A 24,372-nucleotide genomic window follows, 5' to 3' on the forward strand; every position below is an offset into this window, starting at 1 on the left:
AAATAAACTTAACACACAAGCGAAAAGCCTTGATAAGGTCAAATGAATCCTTCTATCCAGTCTACCCCTGGTTAGTTTTTTGGTTTTCAAGGGGAATATGAGACATGTAGGAATACTAAAGAAACTTATTGCCATTCATTTTCTTTTAGTATTAATGAAATGGATTAAGAGAAGATTCAAAATCCTGCTTTAATATTGGTCAATACTGTATTTTCAAAATGTACTGTTTTGTCACCCCTAGAAAAGTGGTATTCAGTTTGAGAACAATTCTCAAAATTATCCCAGATGACCCTATAGCCAAATCTGAAAAAGGTGTGTTAAAACATAGGATTCATTAGGTAGACAGGCTACTTCAAACATGAAAATATATCTTTCATTACCTATGATCATCCTGTGGATATTATTTAAAAAAAAAAAAAAAAAAGAGTAGAACTATATATTTTTTCATGCAGTTCTGATAAGTACATCATCATCATAATACAGTACATAACCTGTTACACAGTAGCTTCCTGTATTGAAGTGTGTAAATGCCCTGAAAGACAAGGGCAGGGGTGGCCAATCACAGTTCTGGAGGGCCATTCCACTCCAGGTTTAACAGGTAAAATGAGATAATTAACAACTTCAGGGCTTGTATGGAGGTTTAATTGGTTCAATTAAATTTAGAACAGGATTGGAACAAAGACCAGGAGTGGAATCCCCCTATAGGACCATGATTGGCAATCTAATACATGTATAATGTAATACATTCAATCACATAAAATACAGGAGTCTACAGGAAAGATAAAAAATGAAACAGCGTTTCTGAATGCACCGAATGTATTCTCCTCAGATTGTACTAGTTCACTTTAAACGTGTTACCACAGCTGACTGATTCATTTCGATTCAAATAAAATAAATAGATTAAACTAACAAATCTCACCTCCAAGAAAAATATTTTTTGAAATGTTTTGCACTGCAGCAATACCCTTGTGGCTCAAAACAACACTGCTTTTTTTTATTTGTTTGTTTAGCTTGATCCCCACCCAGAACAACACCCTGATCAGCAGGTGCAACCAGAAGAACACAGGTGTACATTGACAACACCGCAGGTGTACTGTGACTGTATTGCCAGGCCAGATCAGATATTCATCATCCACTACCAACACTGTGCACCTACCTGTGTCTGCCCTGCCACACTCCATGCAAAATTCGTTCAATGTATCTTGAGCTGCATGCTAACACCGATTCCTTTAGATAATGTATCTTACCTTCTGCGATCACCCGCTTGATCCGAAGCTTCGTGTCGCCCAGCTCTACAGTCTGCCCAACAAAATCATTCTGGTCTCGGCTGGCGGCTCCAACAGAGCCGGGCCCCGCCAGGAAATCAAGTGCCGACTGGAACAGGGACATAATCGTCCTGGCGACCCACTTGGGGAGAACGTACTGCTGTTGCTTTAACAAAAAAAAAAAAAAAACGTGTAATGTATTCCAAAGGATCGGTTTAAAAAATGAAGTATTGCTGTAGCCGTCGCTTTAATTATTTTTTATCTCTGCTCTCAATGCTCTGCTCAGCCGAGATCAGCCTCCATATTCATTACACTTCCGTGAGGACCCGGCGTATCACGTGACGTCACGGGCCGCCCTCATTCTTACAGCAGGGTGCCTCCACCCCACACACGGCTGCTCAGGCACCAGTGATAACCCCGTCAGCACTGCAGGACTGACAAGGCTGACAAGTTAGTATTTTCTTGTTTCTATATAAAGCTCACATTGTAGTCTCAGTTTTAGTATTTTCCAAGTGGTGGGGTTTGAGTTTTATAAACTAATGTATGGGCGTGAACTTTAATTTTGCAGTTTTTGTTTTCTTTTCTTTTTTATATAAAACAAGGAGTTGGCATATTTTTACAATTGTAATTGCAGTTGAACTATGGAACACCTGCATAATTGTATTTGTTATTGTAATTGCTATATGATGGATCAATTGCAGTTCAATTACATACCTTTCCAAGCTTAATCATTCACAGTTCCATGTTTGTGTTTTACATTGAGCGAACATTCTTCTTTAACCACTTTTAGTGACCCCATTTGTTTGAAAAAAAATTATATACCGGTGTAGGGCCAAAAATTGGTACATCATCATAATGTGGTACGCATACCCGTTTAACGCCAGAAAATGGTATCCTGTCTGTCAATGTTGTGATTGACTACTGCACAAATCACTACGAACCAGACAAACTGTAGATCATCCACAAAATTGGATATGTCTACAATTTTAGATAAACCAATTTGTTGCTCATCAGTTAAAGTCACACGAATCTGCTGAATTGTGGAAAAAAAGATATTAAAAAGATCTTTAAGGGCCAAACTCAGTACATCGTATTCCTTTCAGATGGTCTTTTCCTTGTTTTCTGAGCTAAAATCATTTGTGCATGCCATACCACGTTTTAACACATACCACAAAATAACACCACACCTGCAGTATTTTTCTATATTTGTACCTGTGATTACTGCTCTGTAGAATAAACAGAGTAAACATGTCAATATGTGGAGCTTTATATTACTTTTTATTGAAATTGCAATCATAATTGAACAAAATAGCATTGTAATTGCAATTTGAGCAAACAATTCTGCTGTAATTGTAATTTCAATTGTAATTATGTTTGACCCCAGGGTGTTGGTTCTAGTTAGTTGTTAGTTGTCTGGTTATAGTTTTGTAAAATTAATTAAAGGTGTTTTTTTGTTTGTTTTTGTTTTTTCCAAAAAATATAAGCTTATTTAAGACTGGAGAAAACACTTCAAACAATCTCCCCATGAACAGTAATGCGTAAAAGACTGTGTGGTGAATGTCCCCTTGCTGCCCATGAGGATATACTTTTGCTTATAACAAAAACATAAAATTGTGAGCTATTAGCTATTTTAATAGCTATATTGCTATTACATTTGTATATTACAAGTTTATGTAAATTTTAAAGTAGATGTAAACACTAAATCATTTCCCAGTGTTCCATGTAACTATGCCTCCTTAGTTCTGATAGCTAAAGCCATGAAACGGGCCCACCGGCATCTTTGAACAGTGTTTTTCATTGTATTTAAATTTTTGTTTAGAAAGATTGTAACGATTTTTTGTATTTCTTTATTATTGATAATATTAGTTTTTGTTGAACTCTTACAGCAGTGTGGTACCTATTCATAAAGCTTTAACTCATGAGAATGTATTTTTTTTCCAAGTGTGTATTAATGTAATGAATAAAATGCAGTATATTTTTCATTAAAGTGTTGAAAAACAAACTCATTAGTTAAAGCGTTAATAGAGTACTGCAAAACAATCGAAATACTAATACATATACATAGCTGTTGCATTGTACAGGGGTTCTACCAAATAGTGTCTCCCGGCAGTATAATTGGCAGTCTACGTGCCAAATAGTGTCTCCAGCACAATTGTAAAAACAAAGTAATAATGTGCAATATATTAACCGTATTGATTTTATATTTGAATTGTTTTACATTCTTTGTTTTTAAAGCTGAGAGAACATTGTAATGCTAATTAGTGCACTTACTACTGCTGCGGAGCAGAATACCGTCTCCATTCACTTTAAAGAGTAAGTATTGGGGTTCCCAAAATATACATCCCCATGTGTTGCTACAACTGTTTAAATAACATACCTGTAAGTTTTCTTTTTATCGTTAACATCCTGACAACTTTTTACACCTATAACTTTAAAGTCTGTTTCAAAGCTCTTTTCAAAATGTGCGCTCTAGTGCACTGATAGTGTAAGGATTATTGCCCACATTGTCAAACAGGTAAAACAGCAATAACGATCCTGAACAAAAAAGACAGACCATTTATGTTTTTTTTTTTTTTTTTTTTTTTTATTCTTGCAGTGATTTAGAGGACAGATCTCAACCCAGTGCACTAGGGTGGCCATTTTGAAAATAGCTTTATAAGTGTAAAAAGTTGTCAGGATGTCAACAATGAAAATAAAAATCACAGGTACGTTATTTAAACAGTTGCAGCAACACGTGGGGCCGCGTAACGCTATATTTTTCAGAACCCCGATACTCTTTATTGTGTCTACTCATGTGCTGAGGATGCAAAAAATGTTCTCACTGACACTGTAGAAATACTGTATATTTAAAAAAAATGATTTTGTATTATAGAACGAAGTTAAGATTATAAAGTTTGAGATACTTAGCAACAGGTTCAAGAATTAAAGATCTACTGTATACGTTAGGAGCAAAACCGTTGAAATGTTACACCTGGCAGACAAGATTCAAAAAATAAACTAGGCATGCGTAAATGAATTTGCATGCGCGCTGATTACAAATAAGAGGCACTTTTCTTCCGAAGCCACTATTCCTGTTTCTAGTTGTGTCTACTGGCTGCACATGTGTGCAATGTAGAAGGTAGATGAAAATGTACGATATTACTGAGGTAATATTTTGCAATTTTAAAAAAAAGAACCTGGTATGGAAAAGGAGCACAAGGAAAAACTGTCACAATACACCTCGGTAACAGTATGTTGATGAAAAAAAATATTACAATGCACTTATATACTATTCGTTGTATAGTGTACCATTATGTATTTCATTTTAATTCTCAATAATGTGCAAAAAAAAAGTACATACTCTGTAACGGACAGTTTTCGAATGCAATACTGCACTATAATGCGGCAATAAGATGCAAATAAGGTGCATTGTTTTGGACGCTGTAGTAGTCGTATCCAGATTAGACATATTCATTCTATTACAAGTCATTCTATTATAATATAAAATATCTTTGCAACTACCAAATCTATTCCATATACCTACTACTGTACTACATTAGCTTTCTCGGTATTCTGCAATGTCACGTGATCACAACATATCTGTCATGTGATCCAGCCCCTGGTCCACGTGGGCATGTGAGTCAGCAGCATGGAGGCTGGAGGTTTATGTAATTTACCCAAAAACAGAGTCTGATGTCCACGTGAACTGATTTGGAGAGGAATCGTTTTGGAAAGCCTAAGAACGAAGAGTTCTTAAAGATAATAATGGAGTACTGCAAGTGGCGTGACGATGGAGCCAGTATGATCTCGGATGACGAAGGGCTTGGAGCTGACAGTTCTGCCAGTACTTCCCAGCTACATCAGCAGGTAGTGTACGGTACTGGGCAATACATATTAACTTAATGCTTTCACACTACACCAAATGCTGGAACTATCCGGGTACTTTAGAAAAAACTTTTATTAGAATGTCAGAATTGTATGTTCAAAAGGTTCAAAAACTAATACCTAAGTCGCTTTAATAAACATAATAATAGTAGAATACACTGTGACGTTCCTTTGGCAGTTGTTCATCGGTGCTTAAAATATGGCAAACAAATGATCATTTAGAGATATATCTAAATATTCGAAGATATCTAAATTATTTCCAGATATCTTTAAATATTTCAAGATATCTCTAAATAATTAAGATATGTAAAATACAGTTAGAGATACATGAAAATGATTTCCAGATATCTTTAAATGGAGCTTTAAATTAGATACAGTATATACAATGCATTTTCATTTATGTTTAAACCATTGTAAGATATCTTTAAATACTTTTCAGATCTCTGAAATTCAATTTAAGATATCTCAAAATGACTTCCTGTTCATTTAGAGATATCTCACAATAACTTACTGTTCATTTAGAGATAACTCTAAATGAACAGGAAGTCATTGTGAGATATCTGTAGGCGTACCATGCAAGCAAAACATTATTTAAAGAAATCTGTAAATCAATTTGAGATGTCTTAATTTAATTTTGAGATATCTAAAAATGAAATAAAGATATCTTCAAAATGGTTTATTTACAGATCTGCAAATGATATACAGATATCTCTAAATATTTCAAGATATCTTATGCCATATTAAAGTACATTTTTGTTTGACTGTATTTACAGGTCTGTATGGCATCAGGGAATGAACATTGACTGTGTTCTATTTCATTTTGGACTTAAAGTAATATAGTGACTGTCAGTGTTTTTACTAAAACTTTTCTTATCAAGACAAAACTATCTGTCTCTGGTGCATTCCCAAGAAAATAATATGTCATATATTCCAGGGTGCGGACACGTTACTCCATGCTATTTTAAATAGTTGAGAGATAAAGTAAATACAAGGTTGAAAAAAAAATTAAAACACCTTTTTGCAGCACACATTTGTGTGTGCCAGTCATGTGATGCAAAGAGCATTGATGTCATGTCATTTTATAAAAGATGAAGCTTTCTCCCTGTTGCAAGTTAGGTGCAATTTGCAGATATTACAGAGGAAGCACTAGGTTGGCATGTGCATCTGTATCTAAGACTGCACAAATTACTGAGAAAGTGATGGCTGTATGGACCATTCTGTGTAGATTGTGCAAGAACAAAATGTCCTCTCCCAACTTAATAAAAAAAATAGTACCTTACATGGTATGTTTGCAAGCCTTACTTTGAGGTAGTCTGTAAACACACTTCACTGCAGTGTTACTGGGGTTAGAGTTAAAGTAGTTTAGGGGAAGCTGCTTGTTAGTAAATGACAGGGAAAAGGATAGAGAAAATGCTGTAAAGTTCAAGTGTAACAATCAGACTCCCTGAAAGTAAAGCATTCCAATTGAGAACTTTAGGTAGTGGTGGCAGTGTAGTGTAACTCAGCATAGCGTGTAGTGGCAGTGGACCCATGTGCAGACCACTGTTACAATCATTTTTTCTTCTAGGGGAATGCTGATTTAATGTTCAAAAGTCAAAAGCAGCGTGTAAAAAACTCTATAGAGTGCAAATGGCACCTGGCAGAAGCCCAGCAAAAACTCTGCAGCCTGGAACTGCACAACTCAGAGTCTCTAGAGCAGGAGCATGCCAAAGCCCAGGCCGATTCCTCTGAGCTCAGACAGACGGAGCAGGATTGGAGACACAAAGAGAAGATGCTAAGATGGGGTGAAAGGCAGAACCCCGTGCTTAGCAATGCCTTCAGCAGAGAGGTGTTCAATAAGGTATGCAGCTCCAGGATTTGAAACGTGACTTGATATTTTATTGAAGTACAGATGATGCGTTGATATTTTTTGCCTTTTACACTTATTGTAGCCTTGCATTTGTCTAAACTCCATAAAGCACTGCCTAGTTAACCTGCATTGAGTACATTTTCCTCAAGTTTCACATTCATGCATAATTGTACCATTAATGTCCCAGCTAAATTGTATATTTATTTTTCTGGAAAGCATTCAATTTTTGCCTTCCCAGAACAAAGTTTTACATATATAGAACCTCATATCTCATTGTGATGAAACTTGGTTATTCTTAAGCACAATTTATTGAGAGTATGAGTACATGGGATTTTGTATATTGTGTCACCTGTCTGTCTGTATATCTCACTTACATTTATAACCTATATCTAGAAATTCTTATCTAATTAAGCGATAGAACCTGAAGAAGATGGCTTTATCTTCTGGTAAGGCTGGTCTCGTGTTGTTAAATGTACAGAGCCGAAGGCCAGGGCCTTTAACATAATGAGAAGGGCCTTACCAGACGGTAAATCCCTATTATGAGGGTTCTATTGCTGTTAGAAAATGGATACGTTTACAAAAAAAAAACAAAAAACACATTTTCAGTTTTTCTGTTTGATTTTTTCCTAATTTTATGCAGCACTAGTTTTTGTTGCTAATGAATACATTATTCCATGAGTAATGCGGTTTGCGCTGAATTCCATCTGTGGTCTGGTAGCCTTCACTCGGGCTTCATCCCAGTGGTGGATGCTTCCTGGGTATTTCCAATTGCCAAATAATAGTAAAAAAAAAAAAAAATTCTACTTGCATGGAGCTGTTCTTCAGTTCAGGTACCTCGTACAGAAAAGCAAAAACATGGTTCTATAAAACAAGTAAAGAATAAAAGTAAAGCTAACTTTTAAAATGTTTTATTTGGATTTGAGTAAATAAAAAAAGTTTAGTAATTAAAAATATCTAGGCTGTGTTAATCCTAATCTTGCTGTTTGTTCACAGTTTATATGTGTGTTCAAGTTTTTTTAAAGCCTCCTTCCTGGCTTTTAGAGAAGAGAACAGTGTGTTGTTACTGTGGTATGCCGCAATACTGTTGGTGAAAGTTAAGAGTCTGCATCCAGTTGTTTGATTTCTTCAACTTGTAATTTAAACCGGAGACTTGTTGCCATATGTGGTTACGGTATTGCTGCTAACTGCAGCAAACCTTGATTATTTAATTGTTTTTGTACTTTATTTGTTATACTAAATTTAAATAGATAGATAGGACAGCGAGGAAGCTGAATTAGTCTGCATTGACAGACAACATTCAGAGGACGTGTACAAGAACAGAGATTTTCTTTCATCAAGTAGAAAAAAGGTAAAATATATAAATACTGTATTTACGTATTTTCAGGCGGATTGATTTTGAACAGTGATTAAACATAGTTTGAAAGATAACATTCAAGGTCCTTTTATCAGAGATTAAAGCCCTCGTATTGACCAATCAGGTTAAAGGAAATCTTGGGTCCATTTTCTAATTGTGATTTAAACTTGTTTCTTAAGTACAATGTGATAGTTGTAGAATCTGTGACTATATAGAGGTGTCTGTATGTACATTTATGTGCTGTACTTACCTTTTTCCAATTTTTTTATAGCGACAACTATAACTTTGTTTTCACAGTCTAATATATGTTATTGATTTACCTGGGTTTTTGTAGAGTTTTATAAACATTCAAAATGGAAACAAAGAAGCAGATGAGGATAGAAGCAAAAGCTTTGTACAGAAATATGAAGAACAGCTCAAACATTTTGGTAAGTTGTAACAACTAAATAGCTGTGCTTATTTTAATAATATATATATATATATATATATATATATATATATATATATATATATATTATACATACAGTGTCTTGCATAAGTATTTACCCCCCTTGGACTTTTCCACATTTTGTAGTGTTACAACCTGGAATTAAAATGGATTTAATTGGTATTTTTACCATTTGATTTACACAACATTCTTAACACTTTGAAGGTGCAAAATATTTTTTATTGTGACACAAAAGTTAATTAAACAAAAAAAAAGATATTTGTTGGTTGCATAAGTATTCACCCCCCTGAGTCAATACTTGGTAGAAGCACCTTTGGCAGCAGTTACAGCTGTGAGTCTTTTGGGGTAAGTCTCTACCAGCTTTGCACATCTGGATCCTGCAATTTTTGCCCATTCTTCTTGGCAAGATTGCTCAAGCTCTGTCAAGTTGGATGGGGAGCGTTGGTGAACAGCAATTTTCAAGTCTTGCCACAGTTCTCAATCGGATTGAGGTCTGGGCTTTGACTGGGCCATTCTAAGACATTCAGGTTCTTGTTTTTAAACCACTCCAGTGTAGCTTTGGCTGTGTGTTTAGGGTCATTGTCCTGCTGGAAGGTGAACCTCCGCCCCAGTCCCAGGTCTCTTGCAGACTGAAACAGGTTTTCCTCTAGAATATTCCTGTATTTGGCTCCATCCATCTTGCTCTCAATCCTGACCAGTTTCCCAGTCCCTGCCAATGAAAAGCATCCCCATAACATGATGCTGCCACCACCATGCTTCACCGTGGAGATGGTGTTCTCAGAGTGATGAGCAGTGTTGGCTTTGCGCCACACATAGCTTTTTGCGCTAAGGCCAAAAAGTTCAATTTTGGTCTCATCAGACCAGAGAACCTTTTTCCACTTGTTTGCTGTGTCTCCCACATGCCTTTTGGCAAAATCCAAACGGGATTTGATATGGGTTTTTTTTCAGCAATGGCTTTCTTCTCGCCACTCTTCCATAAAGCCCAGCTTTGTGGAGCGTCCTGGTTATAGTTGTCCCATGGACTGTTTCTCCCATCTCAGCTGTGGATCTCTCCAGCTCCTTCAGAGTTACCATTGGCCTCTTGGTTGCTTCTCTGACTAATGCCCTCCTTACCTGGTCACTGAGTTTTGGTGGAAGGCCTTCTCTAGGCCCAGTTGCGGTTGTGCCATATTCTTTCCATTTTTTAATAATGGACTAAACGGTGCTCCGGGGGATGTTCAAAGTTTGGGATATTTTTTTTATAACCCAACCCTGATTGGTGCTTCTCCAGAACTTTATCCTGGACTTGTTTTGATAGCTCCTTGGTCTTCATGATGCTGTTTGTTTAGATATTCTCTCTAACAAACTCTGGGGCCTTCCAGAATTTAATCTGAGATCATGTGACTTCGACATCATGGACTATTTTGTGTAGATCAGTGACAAAAAATCCTAATTAAATCCATTTTAATTCCAGGTTGTAACACTACAAAATGTGGAAAAGTCCAAGGGGGGTGAATACTTATGCAAGGCACTGTATATACTGTATGTATATATATATATATATATATATATATATATTGATACAGATAAGATTGTGTGTGGTGGGTTTTGGTTTGAGTAACTAGCATGCATTTAGTCTTACATGATGAAATAAACTGTTTGTTTATGAATGCATTCGGGCACGGACTAGTGATGTGTTTGTTGTGTTTCACTAGGCATGCTAAACAGATGGGATGACAGCCAGAGGTATCTCTCTGATCACTCTCATCTTGTCTGTGAAGAGACCGCCAATTACCTCCTTTTGTGGTGCTTCCATCTGCAGGCGGATAAGGTAATTATTTACACGTTGTTGTGTGAAAATCAGCTGGTGTACATGTGGTTATGCAGTGGTACAGTAGAATAACACAATTCTGTTTTCTTTAGGAAACTTCATTTCACTTTGACACAGTAAAAGCAAAGACAAATTTGCCTTGCCTCCAGGGTTCAGTAGTTAATTGCCATCCTTGATTTCAAAAGTACACATTATTGAGAAATGATTGACTAATGAGGCAGCACCTCCTGACTAAGGCTGTAAATCTACGTTTAAATAAATATATATATATACGTTTGATGTGTTTAAATATCCGGTCATTTACCAGTTAAATGATTCATAACATCCATATTTAATAAAAGTACTCTTGTGACTCTTATTCAGATGTTACTAACTTTATTTTAACTCCTATTTTTACTTTTAAGTTTAATATTGACATATATTTTCAGTACTGATGTGCACAATGTGTATACACCAACTAGCAGTAAAACAAAACAAAACAAAATTGTTATTTGGAAGTGAACTACATCAGTTAACACAAGTTGTCACAAAACATTTGTTCTGATATAAAATTACCTTACCTTACTGAGGAATCAACCAATATATTATTTAATCACTTTGCAAGTTATTGTTCTTTTTTTTTTTCAATATTGCCGTTAAAGTTATTGTACAGAAATAAAAATTCACGTGAAGGCAAATTAAAATGTATAAATTATTATTATTATTTATTTCTTAGCAGACGCCCTTATCCAGGGCGACTTACAATCGTAAGCAAATACATTTCAAGTGTTACAATACAAGTAATACAATGAGAGCAAGAAATACAATAAATTCAAGCAGTCTTTTATTCTAGCTCCTCGTCAGACTTCACACACAAAAAAAGAAAAAGACAGCAAATGTCAACTAAAAGTGAATCAAATTAAAGTGTCTAAAAAAATCCAAGCCACTTCGATGGTAAAATCCACTCCTCAGGTTTTTCTGCAAGGAGACTAGCTTGTGTATGTTTTCCAGATCCAAAGAATTTCTGAGTTTTGTAACAATATTCCCAGCAGTTGAAAAAATCCTCTCCACTGGTACAGAAGTGGCTTGAACAATAAGATATTTGCGTGCCAATTTATCTAGTGGCTGGTATCTTTTTGCTGTTCAGTGCCCACCAGTTTAGTGGGTTACTGTCAATATCAGAATCAGGTTAAGAACTGTTCAAATTCACGTTCAAACTTGGCAAGGAGGGTGCATTCTGTGTGTTTCTTCCGAGTAGAAAACACAAAGCTGACTTTGGATCCTCATGTCCCCGCTTTGCTGCCGGAGCACCTTTGTCCTCAGTGTGAGTTGATGAAGCTTTGATTTCTGTGTTTGATGATACAGTTTCTGATGGCTGTGTTTTTTCACTGCCAATGTTGGTAAGGATAATTACTGTATGCATTTCCTACTTTGCTACGCAACAGAGTTGCTCTCTCATATCAGCATCAATCAACTGCAGTGAAAGCACAGCAGCTGATCGTACGTTTTCTATGTTGAATCTGGACTGAATCTCTCCAGCTAACACCCTCTTGAATTTTTTAATTGCGGGCAAGTCGTCATTAGGAAAAAACAAGATGGTTGTCGAGCAATCCCTACATGAGAGGATGTACAATGGACTCAAATGTGTTTGCGGTGCTTTCAGCATACAGAACAGTTATAGCAAAGTACAATGGCTTTAATGTAGTCAAGAGAGTCTTGGCTATCTGCCAGCTGTCATCTCTAAAGCATCTCTAAAGCATCAGTGAGTTTTGTGATTCATCTGTTGCTTAAGACAGCACAAATTGCCCATCTCTGTTCCAAGAGATGCTCAAGCATACAATTATCCGTGTGCCAAATCTTTTTTACGTGCTGAACGAGCTGGTGTTGTGGAAGGTTTTGTAGTCAGACTCAATAAAAGACAGAAGACGACTAAATCCTTGTCCTTCCTCAACTCAGACTGGTAAACAGTCTATCGCAGTCATCTCTGCTGCTAGATCAGATATGTTATCTGCCCTTACTGGATCACAGAAGTGGTGGTGTGCAAATTGTGCTATCCTGGGCTGATGCACTTGGGCCGAGTCTTCATCTTCATGATTGAGCATTACACCCGTGGAACCTCCGTGATAACTTGGCAAGTTTGAACAAACTGCATTTTACAGTATTGTCCCAAGTAGGTCCCAACAAGACTCCTTATTTTAATTTTTTAATCAGACATGTTGTATTTGCTTCTATCGCTACCGACTCGCACGACATCAGTACATATTACGCTTGCACCCTGCATTGTACCAGTCTTCTCTGACTGGCTAAAGATTAATCGCATGGTGTACTGGAAGTGGGGCAAGCCTAAGGCGCAGAGGAAGTAAAAATGACTGAATGGAGATGTTTTGTTGGGGAATAGGGGTTTATGTATAATCTAAGTGTAAAACGAAAATGTTTTATTTTTGTTTACCTTTTAAACTCTTCCAGCCTTACTCCTGACTGTGTGATGTATTAAAAAATGACCTAATCTTTTCAAACCACTGGTATTAGCTGTGATTTGCCTCAGTCATAGATGTACATGTGGACTAAATGCATAACCAAATCTGTTTGCTGGTAGCAAGTTCTGAAATATTTTTTTTCGAATAAAATAATGTATTAAATCAAGAAATGTTTCATATGTCATGCTGCAGGCTTTTGATGCCCATTTGATTTGTTAGCCTACAGCTAGTACACTGAAGAAAAGCCATAACACCTGAATATACTTTATTATGATGCAGACTCAGCTTAATCAGATGAACATGGTAGAAGTAGATGTTCAGCCTTTTAAAACAACATAATCTAGATACATCAAATTTCTTACCCACCACAATTATTTCCCCAGCAGAAAATGTTTTATTTTAAGGTTAAGAATTGCTACTCCGGGCTGAGGCTTATTTGATTAGAATTTAACTGTGTGACATATAGATATGTCATCTTAGGCTCGTTTGCACCCTTTAAAAACACTGACTCAGACACCGAAATTAAATTTTTAGAGCCGTTGCACACTTTTATTAAACACAAAACAAAATAAACAAACTCCTGAATGGAGCACTAACTAAACTTCTTCTTGAACTGCCCTCACTAACATGCTGGACAGCAATGCCGTTTACCAGCAACAAAAAAAGTGTACATACAGTCCCTTTCTTTCTGATCACACAGGTCTCCCCAGCACATGTAGCTTCACAGCCTGGCACACAGCACCGACTGCAGGGTTTCCAACCCTTTTATGCAGGGGCCTCATTAACTCCATTTGAACCATGTGTTCCTCTGGCTCCTCCCCCTACTCTGCAACAATATATATATATATGCCGAGCATCAAAAGAAGCTTATCACTATTATAACACATTTATTTTCGAAAAAAAATAAGGTATATAAATGATGGACATTGACTAAATGTTTTTGGTTTCTTTTTAATCACTCGATCATTCATCCTTGACCGTGACATGCTTGAGTGACTATGACTGAAGTATATGCACTTAATCACCTAATTAGTGAGACAGTTGATTGGACACTGGATATGGGGTGATTTCAGCTGTTGAATTAATTAAAAAGCAAATAAAGAAAATCACAGAAAAAAAACAAAAAACAATATGCCACGTCTGTCAAGAGAGCAACGCCTTCGTGCAATCGGCATGTTGGAGGCTGGACTAGGGCAGCGTACTGTGGCTCGCCGTCTTGGGTGCTCACAGCCAGCAATTTCAAACCTGGCAAGACAGTATAACCAGACACACTCTGTCAATGACAGGCCACGAACTTGGAGACCAAGAGTCAAAACACCTGCCCAAGATCATTTTGCAACATCTTCGTGATGTCAATTGTTAATCAGCACAATAAAAAGTCACTGCACCTGCTCTAAAACAGAGTTTGTAATTTTTCGATCACATCTAGTGAATTTTATCCAAATATAAGTGATAAGTTCCTTTTGATACTCAAATATAAGTGATAAGAACATAAGAAAGTTTACAAACGAGAGGAGGCCATTCAGCCCATTTTGCTCATTTTGGTTGTTAGTAGCTTATTGATCCCAGAATCTCATCAAGCAGCTTCTTGAAGGATCCCAGGGTGTCAGCTTCAACAACATTACTGGGGAGTTGGTTCCAGACCCTCACAATTCTCTGTGTAAAAAAGTGCCTCCTATTTTCTGTTCTGAATGCCCCTTTATCAAATCTCCATTTGTGACCCCTGGTCCTTGTTTCTTTTTTCAGGTCAAAGAAGTCCCCTGGGTCGACATTGTCTATACCTTTTAGGATTTTGAATGTTTGAATCAGATCGCTGCGTAGTCTTCTTTATTCAAGACTGAATAGATTCAATTCTTTTAGCCTGTCTGCATATGACATGCCTTTTAAACCCGGGATAATTCTGGTTGCTCTTCTTTGCACTCTTTCTAGAGCAGCAATATCCTTTTTGTAACGAGGTGACCAGAACTGAACACAATATTCTAGATGAGGTCTTACTAATGCATTGTAAAGTTTTAACATTGATTTAAATTCAACACTTCTCACAATATATCCGAGCATCTTGTTGGCCTTTTTTATAGCTTCCCCACATTATCTAGATGAAGACATTTCTGAGTCAACATAAACTCCTAGGTCTTTTTCATAGTTCCCTTCTTCAATTTCAGTATCTCCCATATGATATTTATAATGCACATTTTTATTTCCTGCACGCAATACTTTACACTTTTCTCTATTAAATTTCATTTGCCATGTGTCTGCCCAATTCTGAATGCTGTCTAGATCATTTTGAATGACCTTTGCTGCTGCAACAGTGTTTGCCACTCCTCCTATTTTTGTGTCATCTGCAAATTTAACGGGTTTGCTTACTATACCAGAATCTAAATCATTAATGTAGATTAGGAATAGCGGAGGACCTAATACTGATCCCTGTGGTACACCACTAGTTACCTCGCTCCATTTTGAGGTTTCTCCTCTAATCAGTACTTTCTGTTTTCTACATGTTAACCACTCCCTAATCCATGTGCATGCATTTCCTTGAATCCCTACTGCGTTCAGTTTGAGAATTAATCTTTTATGCAGGACTTTGTCAAAAGCTTTCTGGAAATCTAAATAAACCATGTTGTATGCTTTGCAATTATCGATTTTCAATGTCGCATCCTCAAAAAAGTCAAGTAGGTTAGTTAGACACGATCTCCCTTTCCTAAAACCATGCTGACTGTCTCCCAGGATATTGTTACCATATAGGTAATTTTCCATTTTGGATCTTATTATAGTTTCCATAAGTTTACATATAATAGAAGTCAGGCTTATTGGTCTGTAGTTACCTGGTTCGGTTTTGTCTCCCTTTTTGTGGATCGGTATTAGGTTTGCTATTTTCCAGTCTGTCGGTACAACCCCTGTGTCAAGAGACTGTTGCATGATCTTGGTTAGCGGTTTGTAAATAACTTCTTTCATTTCTTTGAGTACTATTGGGAGGATCTCATCCGGCCCAGGGGATTTGTTTATTTTAAGAGCTCCTAGTCCCTTTAACACTTCTGCCTCTGTTATGCTAAAGTTATTTAAAATTGGATAGGAACAGGTCGACATGTGGGGCATGTTGTCCGTGTCCTCCTTTGTAAAAACCTGTGAAAAGTAATCATTTAATATATTTGCTATTTTTTTTTCTTCATCTATGATTTTGCCATTTGTGTCTCAGACATTTTGATGCTCAGTATATAGTACACAATATTATTTTTGCAGGTTTGAATTCTCTTTCCTCAGCCTTTGACAGGAAAAAAGAGTAAACAGCTTTTTTTTCTGACAGTATTTTTCTTTCTCTGTGTCTGGTAGAAAGAAGCCCTGATGGAGCAGGTGGCCCATCAGGCCATGGCCATGCAGTTCATTCTCGAAATGGCCAACAGCCATAAAGTTGACCCCAGGGGCTGTTTTCGACAGTTCTTCCAGAAAGCAAAAGTAAGAATTAATCTTGCCCATCTCCATTGAGCCTCCTCTTCCCAAGTAATTGTTTTCACGGAGATCTACCTCTAGAGGAGACTAGCGTCACAAGGACTGCATCATAATCTACATATTTATTGCAGCTTTACATCAAAGTCCACAACTGCTGTTAAGTTCCGTATCTGTAAATCTGCTGGGCAGGCTGAGAAATACTGCTAATCTACTCACCAGTTAGTTTGTTCTGTAACCACTGTGGTTTAAGCAGAAAAGGTTTGTTTTTTAAAAATAGTCTGTGCCACATTGCTTTAACCTCTGGACATTGATTATTGTGGTCACCTAGAATGGGCCACAGGCACATAGAGTTTGTGTATTATAAGAAGTCACATGGCACAGTACATGGGCCAGATTGGCCTAGGCAAGACTGCAGCTTTAATACCTAAGGCTTAATGATATTTGATTACATTTTTTCTTAGGCAGGAGAGGAGGGTTATTTGGAAGCCTTTACAACTGAACTAGAAGCATTCAAGTGGCGAGTGAAACAATATCCATTAAATTGCAGTGGCGAGATCTCGGAGGAGATGCAGCAGCTGAAGTCTTTGAATCACTGCTCTGTGGAGCCTACGGAAGTCATGGAATCATTAGCACCAGTAGGTTTTAAAAAAGAATGAAAATCCAATGAACGGTTTTCTTCTGTGTCACCATGTGTCCAAAAATAAATAAATAAATAAATAAATACATAAATGGTATCTTTCGCTATATAGACTTTAAATGAACCATGATAAACCTGATTCAGAGTGTGTAACTGACTTTATATCCATGTTGTATATGATGTGCAAAACTGGACCATGGTTGAATTAGATTTGAAATACAACTGTAAATAGTGTGTGTGTGGGAATGTAAGGTTGACAGGGATGGGGTTAAACCTATCCCTGCCAGCAATTACAGGTGTGGTCATTCCCCAGTTAGGTAATTGGTGCTAACTGTGAGTGGCCACATGTATATAAGGAAGGATTGATCCTTTGTTGGAGGAGTTTGTGCTGTGATTTTTGTATTGTTTTGTAACAGTGTAGTGAAGGCTAATGCCCAGCCTATAAGTGATTTGTTATTTTGTTTGAACCTCTTATTTTGAGCCTCTTTCCTGCTGGTAATCAGCCTGGGCCGTGTCACTATCCTGTCACAAACAGCATGTCTCCTTTTTTGTTTAAGGACTTAAAGAGAGGATTCCAGCTACAAGATAGGCAGGTTCTACAGAATGTACAAAGTAATATGAACCCACAGGTAAGTAAGACACTAAAACGTGCACCTTTAGTTGCAATGTAATGCATTGTATATAACCTTCTGTTAAACAACAACAGTGTCATCTAGTGATCAGGTAGGGCTCTATGCTAACTTTTCTTCATAGGCACACGTGCGTCCAAGTTGAAAAAAAAAATGTAGGCTTTGCACTGGTTTGTCTACGTACGTTTTGTTTGGTGGGCCCGCCATGCCTCTCTCATGTTCCCCTGTGCTCTGTGTTTTGTTTCATGTTTCAGCTATGTATTTTTGATATTGTATTTTTTTTGTGTTCCCTGAAAAACAGACTTGCACCCTGAAAAAAGGGTTGGAACGGGCCAAAATGAAATAATCAGATATGCGTCACGCGCGTTTAACCGTCACTGAAGTCAAAACTTTATAAGGTTGAATATATGAGTGCTGACTGTATATAGTAATTCAGTTTGTTAGTATAGCACCTCACAGAAAATGTTTCGGTTTCATTCTAACATGCCTGTTTAAACATATACATTTAAACATATACACATATATATATATATACGGTACAATAAGAACCGCTCCAAATGATTGCAAACATCTTAAGATGGCAAAAAAAAGAAAGAGAATTTAATTTGTAGCTACTAACTCCTAAAGGAACACTTTAAAATAAAGAAATGGTATGACGCTAGTACAGAACATAATTGTAATATCTTGGAGACTACACTTTTGACTTCAGCAAGGGTTCTACATTCTCACTCTCAACTCAGTGTGCAGATTGAAGCAAAGCCTTCAGATTTTGATGATAGCAATTCAATTAAGGGAATAATTACAGTTGTGGGGGGTGGTGTTACTGCAGTTATTTTGTTTTCCTGCTAATTAAAAATTACAGTCAGGGGCTCCCGAGTGGCGCATCCAGTAAAGGCGCTCCACGTGGAGTGCAGGATGTGCCCTATAGTCTGGACGTCGTGAGTTCAAGTCCAGGCTATTCCTTTGCCGACTGAGGACGGGAGCTTCCAGGGGGCGGCGCTCAATTTGACGAGAGCGCTGCCCGGGGGGAGGGAGGGTTAGGTCGGCCAGGGTGTCCTCAGCTCACCGCGCACCAGCGACCCCTGTAGTCTGGCCGGGCGCCTGCGGGCTTGCCTGTAAGCTGCCCAGGGCTGCTTTGTCCTCCGACGCTGTAGCTCTGGGTGGCTGCATGGTGAGTCTGCAGTGTGTAAAAAAGCAGTCAGCTGACGGCACACTCTTCGGAGGAGAGCGTGTGTTCATCTTTGCCGCTCCAGAGTCAGCGCAGGGGTGGTAGCGGTGGGCTGAGCTAAAAAAAATAATTGGATATTACTAAATTGGGGAGAAAACAATAAAAATAATTGGCGACCATTAAATAAAAAAAAAAAAAAGACAGTCAGTGTTAATTGCTCCCTGGTTTCTACTGTTTACTGTTCATTGTAAACAGTAGCAAATCTGAAACTACAGCAGAGGGCCGGTGCTCTTTGTCTGATATTTAGCATTTCTGTGATCACTTAGTGTATCTGGAAATTGCTTTTAACTATTGTTTATAAAAAATGTAGTTTAAATATTATGTGAAAATTGGTAAATACCAAGAAAATCACCGTATATTTCAGATGTATTTTAAACTGGTCATAAAAAGGATACTTTAACAAATTCAGTGTTCAGCATACCCATTAAACTTGAAAAATACAACCAGGCTGGATGAAAATATGTGTCAAAATATCCAACATATTTTGCTCAGTTTAAAATAGAGTGGGCTCCCGAGTGGCGCATCCAGTGAAGTGCAGGATGCGCCCTATAGCTTGGAGATAGCCAGTTCGAATCCAGACTATGCGACTTCCGACCGTGGCCAGGAGTTCCCAGGGGGCAGCGCACAATTGACCAAGCGCTGCCCGGGCAGGGAAGGTTAAGTTGGCTGGGGAATCCTTGGCTCACCACGCATCAGTGACCCTTGTGGCTGGCCAGGCGCCTGCAGGCCTGCCTGTGTGCAGCGTGGTCCTCCGATGCTGTAGTTCTTTAATTGCTTCACCACGGGCTTGCAGTACGAAAAAAAGCAGGTGGCTAACGGCACACGTTTCGGAGGACGCGGGTGCTCGTCCTCGTCTCTCCTGAGTTAGTGCGGGGGTTGCAGCGGTGAGCCGGGTTGAATAATTGGGCATTCCAAATTGGAGGAAAATCAGGGGGAAAATAATTGCCGATTCCAAATTTAAAAAAAAAAAAAAAAGAGAGAGAGAGAGTTTAAATTTTATATTATAAGATAATCCCATTATTTTGGGAGTCCACTGCACAGTATGCAGCATTTTCAGGATGCGGTTACATTTGTTAAGCATTTCCCTTTAATCCATAGGTTTCTGAATATTATGTGAAGTGCTGCATAGATGCTGGCCTGTGGGTTGTGCCAACCAAAGAGGATACCGATGAAACTCGAATGATGGAGACTTCATAGCCAAAGAATTGTGCTCAACCGCAATATGCAGAGGAATGCTTCCGTAAACAGGGTGGGGTATGGGAGAGGTTCAGACTATTTTTGTATTCAGATTGGTATGTGCCTGAATAAGTGCTGCACTTTATATTTGTTCAAAAGTATTTAAGAGGAAATTGTATTTTTGCTTTGTTCTTTTTATGTTAGTTAAGAAAAGGCTATTTTTAGTGGTGGTGCTAATCGGAAGAGTATATAATACTTATGTTACTATTAAATAATCTTCCCTCTTCCATAGGAAACTTTGCATCAAATGGCTGCAGTTCATGTCTGCTAAATAAACAAATAATATTAATGTGCAGTGCAGGATAGAATGAAATCTGCAGTCACAGCAGGTTAATTCATAACCTTGTGTCATTATAGTTGGCATATAAACAGTGTCTGCTGAAAAGAGAAATAACTTTAATGATGTTAGCATCAGCAGATACACTGAAATTCCAAATTAATGGTGCAGTATTTTGGGTGAATTGTGTAAGAACAGAAGTCCCCCACCTTTCAAGATGCATCATTTTACACTCCCTCATTAACTGCAAAATGTGTGTGTGTGGTTTTCATTGTTATTATTTGTATTATTTTTTTTTAATTTAAGGTTAGGCACCATACATACATACATTTATTGGGTTTGTTTTCTACACAACTAAACCATACTATAGATATTCAAAATGGTTCATTGCATTTTTTAACGGCGCAATTTTAGAACAAGACAATTTTAGACCTCACAAAACAAGACTGAAAACACAATAAAATTAAGAAGCTATTCAGAAATTAAAGATGTCTCTTTGATTTGGAATTATTGTTATCTAAAAATAACTCCCTTTTTTTAATAGTGTGGTCACTGCTCCATCTATGTGAATGCCATTTTTACACAGTATTCACACCAAACACTAAAGAGTGTTCCACAGGTATTAAAGCCCCCTAACGCTCTCTGATGGAGACAGTGTCCTATTTCCAGTTAACTATTTCTGGTAATGTTTAGGAAAGTTAGGCACATGCCGTAGGATCAATAAAAAGTGTTCATTAACTTTCAGCACTTCATATATCAGAAACTGTTTCCGATTTCATCATTGCAGGATTACAGAAACTAATTTACTGATGCTCTCTTGTGGTCATGTGACTTTGATTTTCTTATGAAGACTAAATGCTCCAGATTTGCTGAATGTTATGATTGGTCAAAAGGTTGAGTTATGTTTAGTTAAAATTGACTGTTTGGTACTTCACAATCCCGACACCTGATGGGTTGGGATATTAAAAGTTATTTCTAGTTTTAAAAACTATTTTGTATTCATTTTTTTTCAGTAACCCTAGTTTCAGTGTTGTGAGAAGTGCTCCTTTTCTGGCCATGTTGTAGAGATGTCTTAGGCCCTGTCCACACTACATAACCGAACTCGAGAACCTTACTCGAAACCATTCTAATTAATCCAGCTCAAAGTGTCCACACTGAAGTACCGTTTCATGTTTAGTCGAGCTTAATGCGTCCACACACTATTAAAATAGTTCGGTTACAGTTCCTAGCAGCACAATGAACAGTGGAAATGAATATGATAGTATCCCACCATGCACTGTATTTTATTTTAAAATAATGTGTTATGCTTCATATTAATAGAGGTGCATATTGCTAAAAAGAAATAAAACAAGTATTTTGGAAAAAAAGTAAATGCGAACAGAAGTAGGGCTTGAAGTTTTTGGGTTATATTTTAATTTAATGTTGTGCTTTTGTTATTTTCCCCACTAGGTTAACAGAGAGGTGTTCTGACACATTATTTTTTTAAGCATAAAAATGAATACCTAGTAGAGTGTACACTGACAGCAAGTCCTTGAGACGCCTGCTCTGAGTATTTCGCCAAACATACCATAAAGCATTTTGGGGTATTGGAGAATACACAAAAAATGTAGTTCGGTATTACAGAATCCACACTTCTAATAAACCGCATCACCTGATGCGATCTAATTAAAACCAGACTCAAGACTACCTCCTGAGGTGGTCTCGAGTCCGGTTCTCGAGTACGGTATTAAATGCTGCGTAGTGTGGACGAAAACCGTATTTAGCACTTTTAAGCTGGTTTAAATGCAACTAATATGGTTTAAAGAAATAGTGTGGACAGGGCCTTAATTTCCATTTTTTCTTAACATTTTTTCCCCAAAACATTTCTGGGTTTTACAAAAGCTATGTAGTGTGTGTGTGTGTAATATATTTATATTTTTCTCATATACATTTTTCGTGAGAAATTTCTATGCTCTGTTTACAGTAGTTTGCATTTACAGTGAAGAGAAGCAGCTGAGTCTGCCCCCATTATTACCCACAATACCGGTATTTACCCAGGGAAATTTAGTTTTATCTAATAAATAAATAGTGCTTTTACTGTCACATTTATTTGTACATTACGCTGTGTGAAGCAGCAGCAGTTATACTGAAGGATTATTGTGTAGTATTACAGTCTGTTCATATTTGTTTACTTGGCTTGGGGTATATCCACTTATGCTATTGCTGATCTGGTACTGGCACAATCCCTTAGCTTTTTATAATGTTTGCAAATTGTGTTCTGTTGCTCTAATTATTCTGTCTAACTGGCTGCCATGTTGCTTGCAGGCACATGTTGTTTTGTCATGTTTCTTTGGTTCCTAGTTCTATTATGTGACACGGTAACCTTTCAGCTCAGTGCCTCTACCTGCTTCTATGCTCTACTACAAAGTAGGTGGAGCCAGCTGAGTTGAAGGATCACAGTAGAACATTATTTATCAAGAACCAGGAAGCAAAGACACATGTTAAATCAATAGTGGTTTGCAAGCAAAAAAGCGCTATATTGAAGAAACAGGAATGATGGCAAACGCCACTTAAACCAATATTGAAATTACATTTGTAAATGTTGTTGTAAAACACTTCTTCCACAAATACACCACTTACTGAGCTTATGGGCAATGTCATATCCAAAACCAATCTGCTAGTTATTTTGTTAAATTAGGAATGTCAGGGTATATACAGTATAAGAAAATGTTGTCATGGTTCAACAGTGATGCACACTATTATATTCTCTTTTATAGTTGATAAGCTAAGGATATAAAATCAGAGAACAGACTTCTGTATTTTTGTTTTTTCATTGCAGCCTAAATGGTGATGCTGTTTCTGTAATGTATTCACACTGGACAAAACTTGAAATGCATTTAATAGTTATTTAAATAACCAATAAGTGTTCTCAAATGTTAAGTTTTTGGGTAAAAAAAACATGCTATATATTGCAAGATAAACAGTAGGATTTACATGTACAATAATCACTACTTTCAATGTGTGCCTACTACAAAGTGTTCTAAAATAAAGTTGAATGAAGCACTGGTGGTCTATTGGTAATAATCGTTGTTTGTTCTTACTTATCATAATAACATTATAGATTGTGAATGTAGTGGTGGGTCATTCCATACCAACTCAACCAGAGCTGTTGCCCGACTGTCTCAGAGTTTGCTAGAAAAATTCACCTGGAGGTTTTCATACCTGCTGAGTTCAGAAATGCTGACCAGAAAAACATTGGACTCAACTTAGACGCTGTCATTATGTGTAGCATTTGTTGTGCATTTGAGCATTGCTTATGGCCACTTTGGTGAGGCCAAAGTACCACATAGTCATAATTAAACTGGTGTTATTCTTCCATTTTGCATTGTCTGGGGTTAGATCTAGAATAAAAAAGTGACAGGGTGTGCTTGCAGTGGCACTAGCTTGGAGCTGAGGGGTAATGAACTTGCGTGTGGTTTCTTTGTTATAGTGACACATTTGAAACTACCAAAACCTCAATTAGGGACGTTTTAAAAATTACAAATTGATAGAAAACACAAAAAAATAGATTACCATGGTAAATTTAAGGAATCTGAGAGATTAACAACTTCCGGCATCACTAGAATTTCACGTCTACGCCTACTGGAATCAAACTAAAAATCTCAGTTCTTATGACAAGTATATAACTACGCAAAAAAGGAAAGGATCTTAAAAGTTTTAAAAGTTGTTTAATATCAGTCAAGGGATAATTGACTGACTGGCCAATCATTCATTAGAAAGCCATCTGCTGCATTCTCATGCTGGCCAATCAGTCAATTAAGCCTCCTGGGCAGGCTACCTGAAAGTCTTCAGTGGCAGGGAAGCTCTACCTTGCCACAATAGGCCAAGTCCTATTT

The 24,372-nt window shown here is 37.4% G+C and overlaps 2 protein-coding genes across 4 annotated transcripts in view; one reads left to right on the forward strand and one right to left on the reverse strand.

Moving 5' to 3' along the window:
* The window catches only part of LOC117421252 (cyclin-G-associated kinase-like), a 64,293-nt gene extending 62,625 nt beyond the window's left edge, over positions 1-1,668 (reverse strand). Inside the window, exon 1 of one of the 2 annotated variants that reach the window (XR_009329051.1) lies at positions 1,248-1,668. Coding sequence is in view for 1 of the 2 variants with exons in the window: in XM_034035405.3 (XP_033891296.3) it covers positions 1,248-1,389 (142 nt within the window). In the remaining variant the exon portion in view is untranslated. The remainder of the gene's footprint in view (positions 1-1,247) is intronic. The other variant, XM_034035405.3, reaches the window with a different exon arrangement.
* Positions 1,641-21,488, forward strand: LOC117420994 (hsp90 co-chaperone Cdc37-like 1). 2 transcript variants are annotated; one of them, XM_059026398.1, is made up of 9 exons: positions 1,641-1,715; positions 4,932-5,111; positions 6,697-6,969; positions 8,667-8,760; positions 10,475-10,590; positions 16,374-16,496; positions 16,952-17,125; positions 17,685-17,756; positions 20,083-21,488. In XM_059026398.1, exons 2-9 carry the CDS (start codon positions 5,010-5,012, stop codon positions 20,179-20,181), a joined length of 1,053 nt encoding a protein of 350 aa, XP_058882381.1. In that variant the 5' UTR covers positions 1,641-1,715; positions 4,932-5,009; the 3' UTR covers positions 20,182-21,488. The 2 variants fall into 2 exon arrangements, with proteins under 2 accessions (XP_058882381.1, XP_033890713.3); XM_034034822.3 differs by lacking the exon at positions 1,641-1,715 and having other exon boundaries at positions 4,850-5,111.
* Positions 21,489-24,372: the final 2,884 nt, after the last annotated feature.

Source organism: Acipenser ruthenus, chromosome 1 (assembly GCF_902713425.1).
Source record: "Acipenser ruthenus chromosome 1, fAciRut3.2 maternal haplotype, whole genome shotgun sequence".
Lineage (NCBI taxonomy): Eukaryota > Metazoa > Chordata > Actinopteri > Acipenseriformes > Acipenseridae > Acipenser > Acipenser ruthenus.

Bases quoted from the DNA above. Each gene is read 5' to 3' on its own strand.
- LOC117420994 (XM_059026398.1), top strand. From the start codon at position 5,010: ATGGAGTACTGCAAGTGGCGTGACGATGGAGCCAGTATGATCTCGGAT. The intron at 5,112-6,696 runs GTAGTGTACGGT...TTTTTCTTCTAG, and splicing joins CTTCCCAGCTACATCAGCAG to GGGAATGCTGATTTAATGTT. The intron at 16,497-16,951 runs GTAAGAATTAAT...ATTTTTTCTTAG, and splicing joins AGTTCTTCCAGAAAGCAAAA to GCAGGAGAGGAGGGTTATTT.